We start from the raw sequence: 22,073 nt of genomic DNA on the forward strand, positions 1-22,073 counted from the left end.
TTGCTGCATTTGAATCTTTCCTCCTCCCCTTTTGCAGTAGCCCAGGGGGATTATCCATACCTTATGGGGCTACCACTAGCTCTGCAGGGCTGGGACAAGGTCTTTCCTGGCTCTCAGCACTGTGACCAGGGCAATTGCAGGGATGTAAAGACACTGAATGAGCCTAAGTCTCTTTGCCATCACCCAAAAGGACCTTTGAGTAGGCTGAAGCATGTGGGAACTTTCTTAAAATGGCTTTGAAATTGTATTTGCAGCGTAAGTGGCTGTTTCTTGTAAAACTGTTCATTTTCTTTTGCTGCAAAACCTAAAAGGCTCATTCTTATTCCCTGCTGAATCTTTGAGATTGATGTGGACTGCTGGAGAGTCAGCTTTAGAACAAGGGTTGGTGGCATGTCAGTGCTCAATGAGATAGATGGTCAGAGTCCCAAAGTTAATGCTGCCTTCACTTTGTGCCAATTAGACTGTTCCCCATTCTCCTCCCTCTGCCACCAGACTCTTTGTACATCAGCATTTCTCTCCACTAGCAGCTATTTTTAGGGAATAAAGCTGGCCTGGAAGATTTTGGTTTACTATTGCAGGCTCTGAACCCTCACTTCTATACTGATGTAGCCCCTGTCCCATCATAGCACGCTTTAGTGGTCTCCAAGCCTCCAAATGAGCATTAGGCATCTCAGGACACTACTCCTCACTCACATCCGTTAGCTACTGATTGCAGGTGAGGTGCCTTTATCAGCACTGTAATTGGTTTCAGTACAAAGTCAAATTTAAACCCCTTTTGTCGATGGCTTAACAGGAATTGGTTTTTTTTGCAGAGAGGCTCACAGGCCAGTTTTTCATTACTAAAGCCATTGCTCTTTCAGATTATGAAATATGGCATTTTGACAAAACTGATCCACTGAGATTAACTAGTTCATTCGGGCACACAGGAACCAAGTTGGCCTTTTTCTGCTTCATGGATGTGTGAATCAAAAAAATTCAACAGCATCTCAAAATATTTTGTGTGTTGATTAATCTGTTAGACTTTGCATAAAGACCTACTTGGGAGCACAGAGTCCATCAGGAGAATATGCAAGAGTTTATACAGCTGCCCCTCTCTGCTCTTAATTAATTAATTAGTTCACTGCTAGGAATGGCTTCTCACTTAGGTTTGAATTTGCAAGTCTGGACTTTTGTTGTTTTGGCCACTGAGAGCCTCCAGCTGTGTGTCAAATCCTTCTGTACAGAGACAGCAGCTCCTGAACCTTGATCTTTATTCCTTGGCATTTTATAATGACCTGCAATCTGTGCGGGTTAATTTTAAATGCCAGACTCCAAACCATGGCAGTTCAGTGTCTGCCTTGTGAGCAGCTTTGCTGTTGTGCCATGAGGTGCAGGTGGCAGAGACCAGTGACTGCCTCTCCCATCAACTGTGGTGCTGCCCTTTCTTGTGCCACTGCCTGCCCTTGCCCTTGCCCCAGCCTGCAGTGCTGACTCTCTCTGGCAGGGCATAGCCAGGACCCTGCCAGCATGAGAGGAGATGAAGCTTCAGCCTGACCTCAAGGATTGAATGACCCACTGACTGTGGGTCACAGCAGAGAGAGCACAGAAGGACTGACACAGAAGGACTGGAGTGTGTATTCAGGTAGCTCAGCCTTGGCAGATTTGCCCTGGGGCACTTAAAGGACTGGTTGAAACCATCTCCCTGCTCTTTATCAGGTATTTGTGGTGGGTGTCAGAGTAGGGCACTGTCAGAAGACTGGAAAAAAAGACTCTTTGCCCAGTATTCAGTATTGTGACAGTGCATGAGAGATTAGCCAGCCTAAAGAAGCTACCCATAAAGATCCTAGGACAAATCCTGGATTGTTCATTTGTGAGCACTGGTAGATCAAGGAGCAGGCAGTCTAGTAAGGTTTTACTAAGGCTGTATCACATAAAACCAATCCAATGCTGTTCTTAAGAGTAATAGGGCTGGTAGATCAGAGGAAGGAAATGTAGCCCATGCTTACAGGTTGACTTCAGGAACACTGCTTTATCCTAATCACTGAGGCATTCAGGGGAGAGCCAGGCTGGCAGAACTGGTGACTGAAAAAGAATTTAGCTTGGATAAACAAGCACTTTCTTCCAAAACAATGTCTTGGGCTTTCCAGAAGAGGCCAAGACTCAGCTTGTCTGAATGAATAGCAGCTCTTCTACATGCTGAGGCTTTGATTTCTTACTGACTTGTGGGAGCTGAGTCAAATCACCTAAGGCTGATGCTGTTTCCCTACCATATCAAATTGGGAATGACCCAGTTCTTACTGAATGAGGAAAAGATAAGAGATGCAGCCCTACAGTTAAGTCAGGGGACAGGCATTCTTTTCCCTGCTGTGTTATTGGGCTGGGATGCTGCAGGATGTAGAGATGTGCTTAGCCCTCCCCCATACCTCAGAACATGCAGCTGGCTCCTGTCTGGCTCAGCCCAAGAAGTAGGTTTCACATATTGCCTGCTCATCCTCCAAGCAGAAAGCTGCCTCTGAACATACCTGTAACAGAGCTGGAGCCTGTTCTATCACCAGTAGCATGAAAGTGCTGTGAAAGGCCATGAATTTTATGATCAGGACCACTGAGGATCAGGATTCCTGTGTTGTCATTGCAGAAGCAGGGAGGCAATGAACGTTTTCTGAGTCAGGTCTCCTTTACTCCTGCCAGGACTCTGACTGCCCTGCATGTCATAGGGACCAAGAACTGTCTTGCAACATTCATTTGTAAATTAAAAATGTCCTGCTAGAGAAAATTAACTGTATTGCAACCTGTTCTTGCTACAGTGGCAGTACAGAAATCAAGCAAACTAAGGTCTCCAGTGCAGAGCAAGCTGGGCTGCCCTGCCTGCCCTGTGCCTTTGGCATGCTCCAGTAGCTGCCATGGTGCTAGACAGAGTCTGGGGGTGGCCTGCCCACTTGTTAAATGTATTACCTGAGAGTTTGAAACAAATCATCTCTGGAGTTTGAAAATGGATGAGGGATCATGATTCAGTCAAGAAAATGAGGTAAATCGATCAAAAGGACAGTGAAAGCCAAGCTCTGAAAGAGATGTCAACTGGTAAAGGGCAGCATGGTATTAAATTATCCCCCACCTTTTGCTCTTACAGTGATTTTATTCTTTGTTGCCAAGTTACCAGGCATATCTGCCTTGTTCTTACACACATATATATTTCCCCCCAGTCTTGGTTCTGGATGCCATCAGGATGTTTTTGAACACACTAGCCTTGTCCAGCCCACTTCTGGGGAAGGAAGGCTTGTGAGACTGGGATAAAAGTACAGGAAAGGCTCCAGCCATGGCAGATTCAGTAGGGGTTTGAGGACAAAATAAAGACAGTGTCAGTCAGAGCTCTTCAGCTCCCTTCTTCATGAGCCGCAAAAATGAAGTAGTTTGTTGTGCTGGTAGAGAAGTTCTGTTGAGGCTTTTGCTTCTCCCCACATCTTCTTCCATTTCCCTTCCTCTTGCCTCAGGGCAGTGAGCAAAAGGGTATGAGGACAGAGGAGTCCAAATCGTCCCAGAGGTGCCAAGCAGATGAGAACCTGGGCTGATTTCCAAGCTGTAAGTGCAGTTGGTAGAGCAGGTGGGGAAAAATAAGTCCAAAACTCTGAAAGTGGTTTGGTGCTGGAGCTGTGGTACTTGTCTTGGACATGCATGGCGCCATGCTTGTAGAGGAACTATGTGGAGTTGCAGTGGGGAACAGCTGGATTTTAGGAGGTGGAACACATTAGCATGATTTATAGACAGAGGAGATGTTGGTCTGGATAAGACTGAGCTGGATTTCTTCTCTGGCTGTTTGGAAGTCAAGCATCAAAGCAGCTCATTTATGTCAAACATTTTCTGCAATGGTAGCACAATAGACTTAGATCCATTATTGCCTGTACATAAAGCATGAAGAGAAACTCTGTTATTTCTGTGATGGCAATTTAAAATTGTTCTAAGTAGATAAAAAGCATCAGAAACTGCAGAATTCACTTGGTCCCCCCTCAGAGAAAAATGGGCTCAGTTCTTGTTTTCAGGGACATAGCAGAATTGCTGCCCTTCCATCAAGAAATTTGCTTTGAACATCTGCCTGGCTTATCTACTACCAGCCTGTCCAGCACTTCAGTACTGTGGGTCTAGGTTTTTTGATTGTGGTTGATACCAGCTCATAAATCCCCATGCTGCAAGGAGCTGCTTAACTCAGCAGCTTGGCCTTCATTTGGAGGATGCCCCTGCACTTTCTTGGAGCAGGCACAGAGGTTTACAAGGATCGTAAATAAAATTGCTGTCAGAGAATTGGTTACTGTCCAGAGTTTTATTCTCCTGTAGCTGTGTGTGAAACAGAAGGGAATTCTTCCACTTTCCTATTTCAGACATTTTCAGATTTCTTTTACCTCTCTCTTTGTGTCTTTTTCCTTGTTTCTTGTTCTTGGAGTCTGATTTATATTCCTTTAAGCAAGTGACCACATATTGTTCATAAGTACTCTGTAAAAAAGAACAGAAATGCCCTTGCTCATTGTTTTTTTAGCTCATTAGCAGAAAAAAAAAGATAAGGTGTCTGCTTTGGCCTGCAAGCAGCAGGTGCTCCAGATTCCTCCCTTGTTTCTACGGAATCTGCAGAAGATACTGAAATGAGTTTGTCAGAAGGCTTTTGCTTCCTTTCCTGCTGATGTATACCAGAATGGAAACATTTTTGAGGTCTGAAAACCAGATGTTTGAAACCTTCACTCTTTAGATTCTAAATTGCTCCTGGATGAGTGTGAGCGAGCAAATGTGAAGGTCCCAGGTCTCAGCACCTGCACTGAGGGACCAGCCTTGACAGCATGAGAAGAGGCATGCAGAGCTGGCAGAAAAGAGGACTCTCACTGGTTTGTAAACTCTGAAAGGATAAAGACATGAGTAACATTTTCTAAAGATGCCCTTTTGTACCAGCTGCCTGGCAGTGTCTGCATATCAGTTCTTGTCTGGGTGCTGCTGGATGGGTGCCTGCTCTGGAACCTGTGCTCCACGAAGGAGGGTTTGCATGTGGTTCTGGTTCTGGTCATCCTGGCTCCCCATGAATTTGATACTTAAGTCACACATTGGGTTGGGTAGCACTTGTGTGGGTCATGGTTGCTCTTCTCTGGGTCATAGACTTTGAGAAAGCTCATCTGGCAAGACCTGAGAGGCCATCCCTATGTGCAAGCAGTGGTCTTGGGGCAGGGGCCACCATGGCAGTGGGATGAAGAGAAAACTGTGTTGTTGGTGATTCTCTGTGATGGGAGATTCAGCTGGATTCAACTCCATAATCCTTAATTTCAGGACCAGAGTGAGCAAAGCAGGGGTCTAGGGACTCTGTGACTAGGGGACTCAAGAGACTGAGACTCCCAAGGAGAGCTGCAGGTTTTCAGTCTCCATTCTTTGGGCAAAAAGCCCTAGGCAGCTCTACAGATGGTGCTGGCCACATGCAGGTCTGCTGCTTTGCAGCACTATTAACCTGCCTCAGATGTTGTGGGAAGCCCTGTGCTTCTTTTAGGCTACTCCCAAAGCATCAAAAACAGGGTTGCTCTGACCCCGTTTCCTTTTCTCCTAAGAGTAACTATGAGTCTCTAAATCAAAGCCTCTGAAGTCATTCTCAGTGCCCTTGCCCCCCCCCTCCATCTGGTGTGTCTGACAGCTGATAGGAGGCTGATGTTTCCAGCTGAAGAACTGAAATAGTTTGTTCTTTTCCACGATTCCCTTGGCAAAGGAAAACAAGCCCATTTGTTTAGAAGCTCATAAAAGAGGATCTTTATAGTAGGAACATTCATAAACTTGTTTGCTTTTGACCTTCTCCACATTGCTGATGGTTTCAAGTTCTTGTCCCAGGCATTGTGCTTGTCTGGGCTGTTCGTGACATTTTTGAGAAACAGCCTCACCCAGAGTAATTTAAATTGCTCAGCACTCCAGCACTGAGCCTTTGGCCATGCCATCTTTCTCCAGTGCAGGGCTGGGCAGGATGTGTGTGGAGGGTGTATTGACAGCCCTACAGAGAGCAGTGCAGACCTGGCTGCCAAGAAGAAACCTGGCCACTAATTCCCTGTCACTTTTTTTTTCCTACATTAAATGGTGCTACTCAATCAGTGAGCATTTCCCAGGCTCTTAGATTACTAAATTAATAAGAATGTATTCTATGAAGGCAAGAAATCAGATATTTAATGGGTGTGGCTCCTGGGATACTGATATGCTTGAAAGACTGCTTGTTTCTTTTCTGAGAAAGTAGGAGAGCAGGTGTAAAATACAAGCCAGAAGAGCCACCTTGATTTATGTTGAAAGGCAGGAAATTAAAGTTACCTTTGCCAGACTTTGAGACCTCAAGTGTCAGGTCAAAATTCACAATGTAATGCTGGCATCTAGTAATTTGAACAGATAAAAATGCTCCTGTGCTTTCACCTATGTTTCTGCTCACTGGGGAAGGGCTCTCCAAACTGCAAATCCTTGTATGTGGCTGATGCTTTGTATTCCCTTCTTGAATTGTACTGTCATGGATTTCTTCAAAATATGTCTTGACAACCCTATCCACTTTTGAAGCACTTTCCCATTTTATTTTACTTTAGTCTGGAGGCAGTGTTCTCTTCTTATTTTTTGCATCTGTAAGACCTTTGTTCTCCTGCTCAGACCAAGGACATCACAAATTCCTAGACTTTTAGTACTATGAAGACACAGCAGCTCATGAGACTGCCTGGGACATGTGCTTGCACATGGCCCAGCTCTGTGCTATAAATGGATTCAGATAAAATTCACTGACTCATTGGTGCATAATGGGAAAGTACATGTAGTGATTTGATACCTTGCACACTCTTTGGAATAAGCTTTTCTAGAGTAGCATTGTCTGATTTCAGATAATTCCTAGATGCAAATTGTCAGCATGGCATACTGTTGAAATTACATGTTTCCTTTGTCTCTTAAGTGCTGGTAAACAAGCCACAGCTGGAAGGAGGTTTACAAGTAGTTCAGTTCTAATTTCCTCTATATTCCCACTGTACTTGTTGGCATAAAGCATTCCCTTCCTAGTTTTTCTGAAGACAGAAAAGGGAAGAGAAACATAAGGCTGAAAGTCTTCATGGTGGATAGCAGGTGGAAATTCAGGATGCTGGAAATGGCTCACCTCAGCCCTGGGCAAGAGAGGCACATCATGTTTTATTAGCCTTTGCAGTCTGTATCAGTAACTGGAGCTAATTACAATTATTGGGAGATAATGTAAAGTTAATTCATTCTCTTGAGTAATTGCCACTCTTTCCTCTGCAAAATGAAATGTGCATTATTGTGCAGCTGGGGATGTGGCAGGTCTGTGTCACTGGGCCAGAGGTCTGAAGTCCATGCTGGTGGGACTCCTACTTGAGTGTGCCCTCAGGGCTCTCTCCCTCTACCCTCACCTTTCCTGTTTGGCTAATTTCCTGGCACTTTTCCTGAGGCCATGGGAGAAGGACATGTGTGCAGGTGTAGTGTCTGGGCTGGAGTGAGCTGCCAAGCAGTCCTGTTCTTCTCTGGCATTACCCCAGGGTACACTCTAATCATACTATGGCTGTTCCCATCACTTCCCCATTATTTACTGGTTTGTGTCTTTATTGTTGTCATTATTAAGCTGAAATTGTTAGAGAGTTCTGTAATAAGCAGTAATCAGAATTTCTGACAGCATTCCCCATTTTGGGCATCAGTCTGTGTTAGACTCTGATTTAATGCCTGTTTGTCTCATTACTCACACTGAGAAGGGATATTAAGGTCTGTGGGGTTAGCAGTGCTGGCTCTGAGCCTTCTCCAGCCCAGATCAGCTGGAGCCTTGCCAAGGCTTGCACCCGCAGCAGGGAAGTGGTCCTCATCCATGAGCCCCTGCAGGAGAGGGGCAGTTCTCACAAACAGCACCTGAGCTCTGCACACTGGCTACTTAAAAGAAGACCACAGCCCTGAGCACAGATGGTAATTGTGTGCTGTGCCTGGGATGTTTTTTCAACAGAATCTTTTCTTTCTGATTTCTCCAGCCATCATTCTGTCACTGAGAGATCTTCTTGCCTAATTAATCCCTTTTGCGTTGCTTTTTTTCCCCCAGGCCCATGTGTTTGATCTGAACATTAATAAGCTTGAACCTCTCTGCACCCAGCTAGTGGTGACCAGGAAGAAAAATAAAACAACACATGTCCAGTTTAATCCTGTCTACCCTATTATCATTGTTGGAGATGAACGAGGCCTCACCACCTGCTTGAAGCTCTCTCCCAATCTGCGCAAGATGCCCAAGGTAAGGATAAGCTGCATTCTCCCAACCACAGAAGGTCTCTTCAGTCCTCGTCACTGTCCCCTCTTCTTCCATGCAATGGTGCTGGCAAAGCTCCTCTCTCTAGCAAGGTACTTAAAATTACCTCAAGCCTTTTGGGTAGGATGTCTGAGATGTTAAATCATTCTGTCTGTTCCTGTTTGAGCAAGAGGACTCAGTTTGCTTCTGGTGAGGATTGGGGACTGGTGGGAAGGGAGTTTGCTGTCCCCAATTGTCACCATGGTCCAGACAAGCTCTGGTCCAGAAGCTCTGCAGATGTTCATTTGTTTCCCAAAGTTCACATATTTTCTGAGTTTTGGGTTTTATTTGTAAAATTCTTTGAAATCAAGTAAAGGAGAACCCAGCTCTTGCCCAAGTCTTCCCACACAAACCATACTACCTGTTTTCTTGGGCTCCTGCATCAGAGCCTGTCCCTTGACCACCATGTCAACTTTCTTGTAAATGAACAAACAGTATCTAGCACGTAAGGAGACTTGGGGTCATTGTCTCGACTGACAGCAAGGAGATACATGTGCCTCTGTGAGTTGGTGAAGTTTTTTTTCACCCATGCATGAGGGCCAATTGTGAAGGATGATAACATCTCTTACGTGGATCTATTACTGGATTTTCTTGCTGGTCTTCATCCAGCTATGAGTTGAATGACTGTAAATGCAATGTCCTTTTACGCCCTTGTAATTCTCATATCCAGTTGTCTTAAGTGGAGTCTTTCAGTTTCAGTCTTTTTAGAACTGATCCAAGAAAGCAATCTCTCAAGATGATAATCTTTTATTTATGTACTCCCAAATGTTTTATATACTCTACTAATCTGCTGCATTAGGCAGGGTCTTTGGCCAGGAACTAATCACACTAGTGTCACTTCAGAGTCTTCAGAATGATTTTTAAAAGGTTCCTACAGCTGGCTGCCACTGGAAATGTGAATCTTCCCTGTGCAGAGAGGGCATAGAAAACAGTAATGTGGCACTCTGTTTGGGACTGAGTTGTGGAAGCTGTGGAGAAAAATTTCTCATATGCTTCACACTTTTCTATTTCCTGCAATACTTCAGACTGAGACTGTTGAAGTTCTCTGGATTGCCATTAGGCTGGCTCAGGATAAGTTTCCTTGGTGATTTATGAGACCTTCCTGGGCATGGGTGAGCACAGTGTCTGCCATGGACCCTGCCTGCACATGGACTTAAGCAGTGGAGAGTCACACACACATAAATGTGGCTGCTCTCCTCGTCATCCCAGCTGTGGACTGATCAGCACTCAGCTATACTGCACTGTGGGCCAGAGCCATAGAATGGTTTGGGTTTGGGAAAGACTAGAAGACCATCTAGTTCCAAACCCCTGCCCTGGGCAGGGACACCTTCCACTAGATCAGGTTGCTCAGAACTCCTGAGAACTCTCGCCAGAGCAGAGCAGAGGGGCAGAATCCCCTCCCTGCCCTGCTGCCCACGGGGCTCTAGATGCAGCCAGGACACGTTTGGCTCTCTGGGCTGTGAGTGCCATGGCCGGGCCATGTGCAGCCTCTCACCCACAGCACCCCAAACCCTTCTGGGCAGGGCTGCTCTGGGTCTGGTCATGCCCAGCCTGTGCTGGTACTGGGGGCTGCCCTGACCCTGGTGCAGCAGCAGCACTTGGCCTTGAGCTTTATGATGTTCACATGGACCCACTCCTCAAGCTTGTCTGGGTCCCTCTGGATGGCATCCCATCCTTCAGGTGTGAATTCAAGTGTCTCCTTCTGCTCCTGGTGGCCAGCAGCAACCCTCCATGCAGTTATGGATGTTGTCATTTCTCTTTGCTGACCTTCTTTAAAGGCAAATTGCATGTTGTTGTCAAAGCAATCTAAACTGTGAGTTTAGGAGTAACTCCGAGGCTTACTGCTGACCGTAAACCAACATATAACTACATCCCACGCAACTTATAAATGGGATGGAAATGGACTCAGCTGCTCTGATGTTATTAAACTATCTGTCTTCTGCTGGCCTGGTTAGGTTTGAAGGGACACTGAACACTGAACTAAAACTTTCCCACACACGTGGAGAGAAAAGAGGGATGTTCAGGCACAGCTGGTTATGTATGGGGGTTTTTGACTGCAGCCAGCCTGAAAGATACAAGGATTTTAAACAGATGATATGCAGTGTGGTGGCAAAGTGATGGATCTGGCCTAGCCTGCTCAGTGCCATAAGGTGAGGAGATTTAGCTGGTGGAAGAGAATGTTTCTGTATAGGGACGTCGAGCCCTGTCAGAACAGGCTGTGCCATCCAATGTGTGCTCCTGTCTATATCCTTCCTTTGCCAGCACCAGCCTTTGTGTCCTTAGCAGCAAGCCTCCAGCTGTGTTGGCAAGAATATCGTCTCACGGTTGGAAGTCAGATGTATTTCCAGAGTATTGATCCAGGTTCCTCTAAAGATCAACTCAGTGTACTCTTTACACCCTTACCCTGTGCAATCAGCTTTCCTCTGTAAAATGACTCAACTTTTCCCTCTTTTCTGGGATTCCCCAGGCTGAAGTTGACAGTCACAGAGCTTCCAGAACTTTTTGTAAGTTAAGAGGGTCCAAAACTGTGCAGAGGAGTCCTGACATCCCAGCTGCCTCCTTGCATATAGAAAAACCTGTCCATGTCTGCCTCAGTACCTGGGTATCCCAGACTGTTCTCTTTGCCCCTTGATCCCCACAGAGCCCAGTGGGGAAAACTGCTGACAACAAAGTGGACAAGCCACAGTGAGTGCTTCTGAAGGTTGGGGCCATCTGTGAGCTTAGCTGCCTGGTCTTGCTCTATCAGCTCCTTTGGCGATAGAAAGGCGCCTTTTGCTGAGTTCTGGCAGAACCCAGGATGCCAAAGGAACAGGGCAGTCAGGGGTTCATCCAGGTCCCACTACCCCTCTGTTTCACACTGATGCCACAGGGGGTTGCCTCCTCAAACTGCTGGGACAATTGCTTTTGACAAGTAAAACTTGCAGACAAATCAACCTGTTTTGGGAGAACTCTTGATAGTCACATCATTCCAAACCCCAAACTTCCCCTAAAAATAGACACAGTGCTGTCTCCTCCATGTTCTGCAGATTCCTTAGCTATTGCTGAGCTTGCAAGACAGAGCGTAAAAAAAGTGACTGAATTAATGTCATCCTGGTGAAATTCCAGGCATTCTGAGTTTATTGAGTTTTGGCTGTTAGTTAGAGCTGGTGTGGTGGATAAATGGAAATGGGGATAATAAGGGTGCTTTGGTTCTCATCAGACCGTGGTCCTCCCTTCCTCTTTTCATGTCCTTGAGCAAGGAAGGAAGGTTCAAGATCTCTTTAAATAATTTGCGGGGTTGGCCTGCTGCTCAATCAATTTGTGTTCGTAAAACACTTGAGGATCTTTGAGAAGTGTTATTTAATAGTCTGAGTTTTGCTGTCAGCTACATTAGCACAGTCTTATTTATGAACACTTGGCAGAAAAAATATGCCAAGGGGGGAACTTCTTGAAAGCACTCAGGTGGTGTTTTCAGAAGTGACTTTCACCAAGACACATAGTAAAATCTTAAAAAAAGGTCTAGAATTCCTCGTGAGTTTTGGCATCCTAAACTCATAGTGGCTCATGGGAAAAGGTGCATTTCTTTTTGAGAGGAAGCTGGGGACAAAGTCTCTGCCACCCATCAGGCATTTGTGTCAAGGGCACACAGAGGGCACAGGGTCCTGTGTACAAGAGATGTCAAACACAGTGGGTGTCCATGTGTCTGTGCCATGGGGATTTGAGTCCTGGATATCCCCCTACCCCCACAGACTGAAGTCTCTGGGGCCAGACAGAGAGATCCCCTTGCCCCAAGCTGTATTTATTTCCATGAAGTGAAACTCGTTTGGGCCCTTCTGCTCAGAAGTGGGGGGACAGAAATGCCTGCAGTATTTTAGGATGCAGCGGTAGGAACAAGTGACTCTCTGGTGTCATCCAAGCCACTTTTAGACTCCAAGCACTCTTTAAATATTGCAGCGGATGTCAGGCAGGAATTGTTTAACTAATAAAGTATCATTTCTAATTTGTAACGACCTTGGTGGTGGAGTTCACCCGAGGGAAGCATTGCTGTAAGAAGAATCAGTTTGGGGCAGAGCTGTTTAATTAGTGAGCCTTCTGGGTTTCGTTCTAGGGTTGGAAGAAATTAAAGCATTTTGTCATCACAGTCAGAAGAATGTATGCTCATCGGCTTTGGTTTATTTTTTAAAAACTGCTAAAGTAGTCTGGATTAACCTCTGCCAGTGCCAAAAGTAAGCAGAAGATAGTAAAAAAACAGTGTGCAATGTTTTTTAGAAATTGTAGGAGAGCACAGCTGAGTAAGAATAGAAGAGAAAGTGGATCAAAGAAAAGTTGCAATACAAGATTTGCTGAGGCTAAGGCAAATTTCTTGGCCAGTACCCAGGATGAATGCCAGGGAGGCAGACAACTTCTTTGCCTGATGCTTGTCTTGGATATTTATCTTGGATTATTTAGGATGATAATCTCTGTTCCTGCTACTGGTTTCCTTACATGCAAAACATCTCTTTTTTTGTGTGTTTCTTGGTAACAACTGTATTTCTTCCCAGGCAGTAAATCCTAATTGACTGGGTCTAGCTGGGCATGAGTGGAGTGGGAAGGGGAATGCGGCTGCTTGCCCACACCAGGACACAGTGCCAGGACTATGCATGTTCAGGAGCTGTAGGCACACACCTGTGAGTCTGATGCTTTGTGCCTTTGACCAGCATATAATGTGGGGATAAGTGAGGGGTAAGGGCTAGCTCTTACACTGAGCATTCACATCCATGTGTACATGCTGGGCAGCTGCTCTGCTCTCTCTGTGCCTTCTCACACCAGCCAGTGTCACCTCTGTACTCTGACTCGTTACACCTTTGCAGCCCTGACAATTTTGCCCTCAGCCAGATCCAGCCCAAGGCTGCTCAGCTGAGGAAGGAGCATTGAGTTTTGCTTCCTGAAGCACTGTGGCTTTTTGACCATGGCTGATGGCAGGGTCTGGGAGGGATTTGGGATGTGTGATGGACCATTGGAGGATGTTGGTGTTTTAAGGAGGTGAAGAGGGAAGGGGATTTGGAGAAGCTTGGTGTGAGTGTCTGAAGTTTTAAAGGAGACAATAGGAGAGTGGTTGAAATCTCCTCTTCAACCTATCCTCCTCCCCAGCACTGTATACCAGCACTGAGATCTCCTGGGGCCTGAGGTTTCTTCCTCCTTCACCCTCCCCAGCAGCACCCACTGCACACAAGTAATCTCAGGAAGGGACCCTGGTTTCATTCCTGTTCCCAATTTCAGTGAGAAACCACTGATGTCCAGAGCACATTCTAGCCTGGAACACTGTGAACAGAGAGTGGGATGCTTGATCATGAACCGCTTTGGAGCCTTGTCTTGCTATCACCTAGGGTGACAGGGAGTAACTTGAAGGAGTAAAGGATCAGGAGACCTTTTCTGTCCTTAGTGTTTTCCTGTAGCTGTGGGAGGTGTAAGGGATCAACCAACCAGCACATACATACAGAAATACAAACTTGAACTCCCTCCTTCTGTTGCAACATGTACAGTCTATCTGCACATCTGACTGTATTTAAGGAAGGAAGCTATGGATTAGATCCATTATCCAAGGTCACGTCAGTCCTGGATTGGTAAGCTGTTTAGTACTGAAGGAAGTATATTTTGTCACTAAATTTCCTATCCCAGCAGTTCTCATTCTGTCTGAGAGAAAAGCACTTGTCTCTCTTCTCCAAACAGGTCAAGTTTTGCTCTTCTAGCAGTGTAATTCTTAGTCCCTCCATTGTCATGCAAATGCTTCTCTCTCAATGCTTTCTGTGCTGCTCAGCCATGGCCAATTTTCTCAGTGTCTCTTCAGAACTGGCTAATTGCTCAGTGACCCAGAAGCACAAAGCACAAGCAGAGCTGGAGGAATTTGGTGTGCTGCTGTGCCCTGCCTTCATGAGGATTGCCTCCTTCAGAGCCAGTTTGGCCTCCGGATAAGGAAGCACATTACAAATTATTTTGGGTCTCATAAAAACTGACCTGCAGCTTGATGGCTTACTCTGAACTTTGAAAATGCTTTTTGCTTTCTTTTTAGTCCCTCCCCTGTTATTTAGTCTAGTTGCAAGTAGCTGCTCTCTGTTAGGGGGAGAGCTGAGGAACACGGGGTGCATCCAGGGACTTGTGAAACCCTGTGTCTGACTGTTCACAGCTTTCTGTGCCACTTTTGTAGGCCATGTAGGGATATATGCACTGATGCTTATTCTTTGGTATGGGAAGAAACCCTGTGCTGGAGGCCTTCAAGAAGAGCAGGTTGGAGACATGTACAGACAGGTGGCTCTGAGCCTGCCTTGGAGCAGGAAGGTCTGGAGGTGGTTGCTGAGACAGTCCCTGGGTTCAGGGCATGCAGGTCCCAGCAAGAGGCTGTGCTACTGGTGTGGAGCTCGCTAGGGTGTGAGCAGCATTGCTTGTGGCCTGCGGCTGTTTTGCTGCACAGTCCTGTGACTCATAACTGTAAATCAACAACCACCACAGGGAACACCGGCAAATGCAGGCTCCCGTGCCCCTTCTGTCTTCTCCTTGGCCTCCATGATTTCCTGCCCTGACACTGTGCTAGGAAAGCCACTAGCAGGAAGACCTTTGCATCCCCATAGGATCTCTTCTCCCTCCACTGTCCCACATCAGGTTCCTCCTAGTCTAGCATAGCCTGAGATAAAATGAAGGGACTGTCTAAGCCTGGAAAGCTGTTACTTGGGAAATGAGATGGTCCATGTGCCAGCAGGCTACAGTTCCTGGGCAAAATGGAAGCCTTTGGATATTTACCTGGACACCCTGGGCACAGGCACAGTGCACAAATCCAGGTGTCCAAGAGTGTTGCCCCACAGTTACAAAGGGTTCTGGATCCTGAACAGAGGTGTGGAAACCTTAGACACTCAGCATATTTGGAGAGCTAACCCAAACTAGCAGGGGTAGATTGACAGGGCTTGAATACTCTCATTAAATCTATTTTCTTTGCTTTTGGTGAATAACTTTTGGGTTGTATCAATGTATGTGAAGGAAGAAGACAGCTCCATGTAGCAGAAGCATTGTTGAACCCCAAGGTCAAGAGCTGGAATTTTTCTTCCTTTTACTGTTCCTGGCCACATCTTCAACTTTTTTTTTGTTATGTAATGTCCCTTTCTGTGGCTGCTGTATTTGGCAGTTGTTGGAGAGAGAACTTCAGCATATTTACAAGTTATTTTAAGCTGGAGTCAATTCCCAGTGGTCAGGGTGAAATGTGTTTAGTACGTTAAATGGAGACACTGGCAACTGAAGCAAGAAAAGGTCCCATTTTACAAAAAATCCATAGTACTTATGAATAATTTCTAAAGTGCAAGTCTCATTCTGTGAGGTGCTGTGTGCTGTCAAGGGGATACTGACAAAGCCAAGAAGACTGGCTTTGATTTTTAAGTTTTGTCTTTGAAGGTCTGTATAATAAAAAGAGTTGCCTATGTTTGAAAGTGATGTGAGACAGCTCCATTTAGCAATACTAGCGGTTGTGAGAAAAATGCTAGGGGGATTTGGTTTTGTGATCAGTATTAGTCAAGACTTCCTAGGCATAAATCTGGTGTGTGTCCTTGGATTTGCTCTCCTTAGTAACTGAGATCTCAATCTGGCTGAGCAAAATTGGTTTCTAGTTGTGTCTTGTTTACACCTTCCCTTTTATTTTTCCACATTGGTGCCGTTGTGTTGCTACAAGAACTGTTTTATCTGCAGGCTTTGCATTCTCTTTCTTCGTGCACAGATTGTGTCTGTTCTTTGGTGTCTGCTGTCCTAGAGCTCCCCAAGTCCCAGCAGTCTGGACTTTGCTCCAGCCTGAAAAGCCCATTGCTGCCTGTCCTGGGAAATGCCTAATGCATGAGAAGGAGCCTTGCCTTACGTTTTCAAAAGACTTTCATTTTGGTTAGATGTGCAATTGCCTGAATATGCCTGTTCAACTTGCACAGCTCCTCTTTGAGCGGAGCCTCAGCTTTCTTCAGTGCCTTGGCAGAAAGCACAAGGCAACACTACGGCAAGTGAGGCACTGCTCAGCCTCACAGGATCTGCTAGGCTCACCTGTTCTTCCTGTTTCTTTATTTGTCCTCTGTGCATTTGTTTCTCTGCAGATGACTTAAATCCCATCCTGGAAATTGGGAGATCATGAGAAATCACCAGCTCTTTGCCTGAATAACAGCCCCAGTACAAGGGCAGAGCTTGTTCCCTAGGGGAACAAGCTGTTTTCAAAGCATGGCTTTGGCAAAGCCAGCAGTGGAGGCTTTTTGGGAGGCTCTCATTCTTCCAGCAATGGCTGGATGTGAGTGCAGGACTGCCAGCCATCAACCTGCTCTGCAGTGACAGTTCAATGTTCAGCCCCCCTGCCAGAACTGATTAGAGTGGCCTGATGAAGGAGGTAACGTGGGTGCTTATCCTCCTGGTCATCTGAGGGTGAGCTGATTTTATGCCAGAGAGCCCCAAGCAGCTCTCAGGAGTGCAGCTATTCCTGAGCACTGGCTCTGCACAGGGGAATGAAGGAGGAAAGCTTGTTAGCTCAGCCCCTGAGCCACAGGGCATGTTTGAAGGACAAGGTGATAGCTTGTCATGAGGACAAGGTGCAAAGCAGTGCCTGGGGCCTCGGAGACTCAGCAGTGGTCCTGGCCTCTGTATGTCCTTGGATGAGATACAGCTCCTCTCCATGTTGAGTAGGATGAGGACACCCATCTCCCTTGGAGCCACAGCAGCCAAGTGACGTTTGTCCATAGGCACCATGGATCTACTCTCCTACAGCCTCTTCCCTCCTGCTGAGTGCTTTTGGGACACATCCAATACGGTCATACCTTAGGAGTGGAGCTGCAGTTGGGGTGCAGTGATAGACAGCCCTGTCCTACCAGAGCCCAGATCCTGGAAGGCTCTCCTGCCTCCTTCCTGCTCTTGGACTTCGCAGACTATTGAGCCCAAGATTTCAAGCTGAGCCAGCCAGGTCACTGAAAAACTGAAGAAAATTAGGAAGTGGAGCCAGGGGCAGAGGGAAGAGATGGCAGTGGTATGAGTGAAGGGATAAGAAGCTGGATCACAGTACAAGCAGGAAGGAGCAGGCACCCCATGGGGGACCTGGCCAGAAAAACACACAAAATCCTGGAATGTAGGTCAGCAGCTCCTTGTTGGCTCTCTACCTCCACGGTGTAGGTTTGGCCTCTGTTTGCCATGACGTCCACTGGTCATGCACTTAAGGTGGAGAAATGTAACTGATTCTCCCCCAGCTCATGGTTGTGTAGTGTTTTGAGCACCTGAGAACTCACTCAGCAGGGATGGAGAACAGGACATTCGTCTTCATTTTCAGGACCCTTTCCCATCATGTTTTTGCCTTGCCTCACAGAATCCAGTTATGCCCCAAAGCTTGGAGAAGGTGGGCTTTTACTCTTCTTGGAGCTCTACAAGGAGAATGGATACAAATTGAGAGGGGAAATTTAAGTTAGATACTAGGAAGAATTCTTTTCCTGTGAGATTGGTTAGACCACAGGACAGGTTGCCCAGGGAGGCTGTGGATACCACAACCCTGAGCAGTGTTCAAAGCCAGATTGGATAATGCCTTGAGCAGCCCAGTGTAGTGGGATGTGTGCTTGCCCATGGAAGGGTGGGGGTTGGGACTGGATGGTTTTTCAGGTCCTTTCCAACCCTTAAGGTTCTACGATTCTGTGACATCTTGTCCCTGGGCATTGACTGGGAGCTCAGGGACAGTGTTCCTCATTGCAGGGCATGGTGGTATTTGCTACAGTGACAAATGCAGGAAATTTGTCATGACATGGAATAGGAAGAAATGCAGCTATGAGGGCCAAAGGAACAGCTTGATACCTGGCACATTCCTGTAACTCCTCCTGAGCCTCTGCCAGAGCCTGACACAGCCTTCCCCAAACAGCCGGCCTGGGCTGGAAAAGGCTGAGGCTGCCTGTGGAGACACAGAGGGCAGCTCCCTGCCTGGGGGAATGTGTCTGTGCCATCATAAAACACACCCCAAATGCATTGCTGTAAAAAGCCCTTTGCTTGCAGACTTCACCTGTGGGTTTAATGACTCTGGGTGCATCCATCTGAAGCCCTTCATGCCCCTGCATGCCCTGATTGAAACCATCGCCCTGCTTCCGGCCCTTCCCGAGCCTCTCCCCAGCTCATGCTTGTGCCATCTCCCAGCCTCCTCCAAAAGAAAAGAAACGGAGACACCTACACCTGCAGGCAGGGCAAATAAATATCCCTTGCACAAATTGATGGGGTCAATGCAGAATTGTTTAAATGAGAGAAGGGAAGGGATTGCCAATGAATAAAATGTCTCACTGCTCACAGAGATGGAACTGACGCAAGAGGATTATTTTTATCCTGTGGAGAAAAGGAAGAGCCCTGTGAAGCAAAGGAGAAGAGGGTCTGACTTACAGTCCCTCTGGCTGTGTGAGATGCAGTGATGGCTACAATCAAAGCAGCTCTGAGGTTCTCCTGGAGGGAAACTGTTATGCTCCAATTCACTGACTGATTTTGTGAGAATGGATGCCAGGCACCAACTGTGTGAGGCTGTCTTAGGACAAACATCCCCTGGTCTCCTCTACTCCCATATCTTGCCAGGGAGCTGCCAGTAATCCCACTGCTCTCAGTCTAAGGTGTGCCTGAGCTCCTCACCCCTCATGGGGCCTGGTCAGTGCAGAGACCTGTTCTGCCAGGACAATGTCATGTTTTTCAACCTCCCACCTGTTGGGCTAAAATCTTGTTGTTATCCCCCAGATCACCTTCCATGAACTGTGCCCTTGCTGTATCATGTCCTGCCCTCCCCAGCACAAAGTGATCCTTTCACATGGCTGCCCATGATGCTTCCATTCCTTTGCAGTGGGAGAGCTGGCTGTGTTACTGTTTCACAGGAGTGCCAGGTCCAGTACAGTTGATTATCCCTCTAACTCCAACCCTGATGGCAGAACACTCCCTCCCCACAATCCTGTATTTCTACTGGGGATTGTCCCTGATCACTCGCAGTATCTTGCATTTGTCCTTGCTAATTCACGTGCAGGTTTTCCAGATTATATCTCTTGTCCAGCAAAGTAATTTCAAATTCCAGTCCTGCCTTCCTGGACGCCTGCAGCCTTCCCGTCTGTCCCACTATCCAAGCACTAACAGAAACTCTGACCAGATCCCCACCAGGCCATGGAGTTGTGAGAGTTACACACACCTCAGTGCTGACAGCTCTGGGTACAAATATCAGCTGGGTCTTACTAGTTTCTACTCACTTTATTTAGATCTATTGTCTCACCTCAGGATCAGAATATCAAGGGAGACAATAGAAAAATCTTCTCGAGGTCATGGTTAATGACTTCCGTGCGTGCCTTTCCCATCCACAAGGTGTATTGTACTGTTGCAAAAATAAATCGGATTGATGCAGCATGACTTCTTTGGTGTGAATTCACATTAGAAAATATGCATTTTAGGCATTTACAAGTTGTTGACTTGTTCCATTCATCTTCTGAAAAGTGAGATTAAACTGAATTGTTTTCTTTTCTGGAGTTGCTGCATTTACCTTTTTCAGCTTCCTGATCCCTATCATCTCCTAAAATTCCCCCAAGAAATACATCAGGATTAAGGCTGTTACGTTGATCAGGTGACTTTTGCCCTTCCCAGGGGGCTGGGGCTGTTGTGGTCAGGATGGTCTCAAACACAGTAATCAAATCAAAGTGTGTGGGTAGAGATAGCACCTTCTATTATACAAATAAGTATTCCTGGGAAGAAAAGATAAGTGCTTTTTCCCTAAAGCTGGTATTTTATTCTCCAGATATGTATTATTTGAGTTAATAAAAGTCATTGCCTTTCCCTGCAAGCCTGTGCTGTCTTGGTACACACTAACCCTGCTCACCTAGACCAGAAATCTCCCCACGTGGTTGCTGATGTTGGCTCTTATATCCTGAGGAGAGAGGAAAGGATCCTTCCCAGAAGCACAGGAGGGAACATGAATATCAGCACTGCTCAATTACTGCTTTCTTAATTTTTTGCCTCATCTGACTTTTTGATGATTATATAGACTTGCTGTCAGAAGTAAGATGCCAAAACAGTCAGACACCAGAATGACCGGAAACAACATTTGCAACTTGCAAATGCAGCTGTGAGACTGGAGGATGCTGATCCCTCTCCAGGAGTAGGTTTCCTGCTTTGATCTGCACTGAAGCAACATGCTAAGGCTGAGCAATGAACTCAAAGGCTCTCATTTTATCTGGCCTGGCCAACGGATGGACGTTCAGTGGGAGTGCAGGAAATTAATAATTGTGTTTATTTCATGTTAATAATAACAAAAACAACAACAAAAAAAAGGCATGCTAGGCTTTGCCTCTTGGTTTGAGTTCATAACAGAGCTAAGCAAAAAGCTGATGGATTTGGTATCAATTAGAACTGCCTGCTCAAGAAGAAAAGCTGTGCTTTAAAAGCTATGCTGTAAAAACACTGCAGCCCAAATGACTCCTGCAACCTGAGGGCTGAAAAAGTTAAGCAGCACAAGTGAAATGGAAGCCCACCCTGGGAAACTCTTCTTTTCTGCTGCCACGAGGCCAAAGGCAGGACTGTGGAGGTGCTGTCTCCCTCAGCTCAGCCTCATGGGGTTTTCCAGCCTAAAGCACCAGCAAAAGAGAGGGATGTGGGTCCTGCTTCTGCAACCGGGAGAGCCTCAGGTAGCTTGAGCCTGAAGTGAAGTGCCCAAGGATGGAAATCCTGACTGGCTGTGGGGTATAAAGACTTGCAGAAGAATTGTCCCTTCTGCAGTGACAGGGAAAACTCCAAGTTGCTTGCGCTTTGCTGTGTGGGGAAATTTCATTCTTGAGAGTGCTTTTACCCTGCTCATAGCCAGGGATGTGCTGCCAGCCATGATTTTTCAGATGCCTGTGTGGTAGGCAAAGTCTTCTGCAATCAGGCCTGCATTTCAAACCAAGGTTAGTCTGAGCTCTGACTTAGAAAAGCAGCAAGAAATTGTGTCACCACTGCTACGCACCTGCAAAGTAAGAAATAGATACAGCTTGGCAGAGAGAGCTCCAGTCCTCGGTTTCCTTATCTCTGAAATACACAGTTGTGGTGGCAGGCTGAGCAGGGGTTAACAAGACAAGGCAATTGGTGTCTCCAGTCAGTATCTTCTTTCTACCCCAGTCCCTTTCTACCCCCCCAGTCCCTTTCTACCCCCTCAGTCCCTTACCCGGACTAAGGTAACTGGCAGGGGTTCACTGGAGAGGTACAGCCTTCGTGCCTGGGCTTCACAGCCTGTGCTTTTACCTTTCTGCAGGCTTTAGTGAAACCCCTGAGTGCACCTTGTCCCTGCCTCTCCCTGAGTGAGTAACCCCAGGTTTTTGAAAGGCTGGTGTGGATTGGGCTGGGAGGAGCTACAGAAATGTCACACATTATGTGTGATGTGGTTGAAGGACTTAGAGGAAACTTAAATGTTGCAATTGACCAGTTTCCCCTGCTTCAGAAAGAATTGCTTGTCTATCAACATGAGATCTCTTACACACCACCATGCTCCCTTATACACACAGTACTCCATGGGCTTTCAGCCTTACTTGACAATTGCTGTTTGACTCAGACCTGTGGTAAACCTTTGTCAAGATACTACCTATGCCTCAATGAGCATGGACTCTCTTTAGAAAATAATCACCCTGCTTAAAAGAAAAAGCATCACAAAACACCTGCATGGATTCTGTTAAACAGAGATAGGACCAGCAGAACTTTAAATGTAACTAGGAAGGGGTCTGCACACATCCAGGGTTGGCTCTGCAGTGGAAGTGGTTGATTGATTGATGGATTGATTTATTGACCCATTGATTGACTGATTAATAGAAAGTAG

At 46.4% G+C, this 22,073-nt stretch overlaps 1 protein-coding gene across 1 annotated transcript in view; it reads left to right on the forward strand.

The window, feature by feature from the left end:
• The window catches only part of DNAI1 (dynein axonemal intermediate chain 1), a 135,999-nt gene that overhangs the window by 99,133 nt on the left and 14,793 nt on the right, over window positions 1–22,073 (forward strand). Inside the window, exon 19 of the mRNA XM_068176628.1 lies at window positions 8,042–8,227. Coding sequence (XP_068032729.1) covers window positions 8,042–8,227 — 186 coding nt within the window. The remainder of the gene's footprint in view (window positions 1–8,041; window positions 8,228–22,073) is intronic.

This window comes from Anomalospiza imberbis, chromosome Z (genome assembly GCF_031753505.1).
Source record: "Anomalospiza imberbis isolate Cuckoo-Finch-1a 21T00152 chromosome Z, ASM3175350v1, whole genome shotgun sequence".
Lineage (NCBI taxonomy): Eukaryota > Metazoa > Chordata > Aves > Passeriformes > Viduidae > Anomalospiza > Anomalospiza imberbis.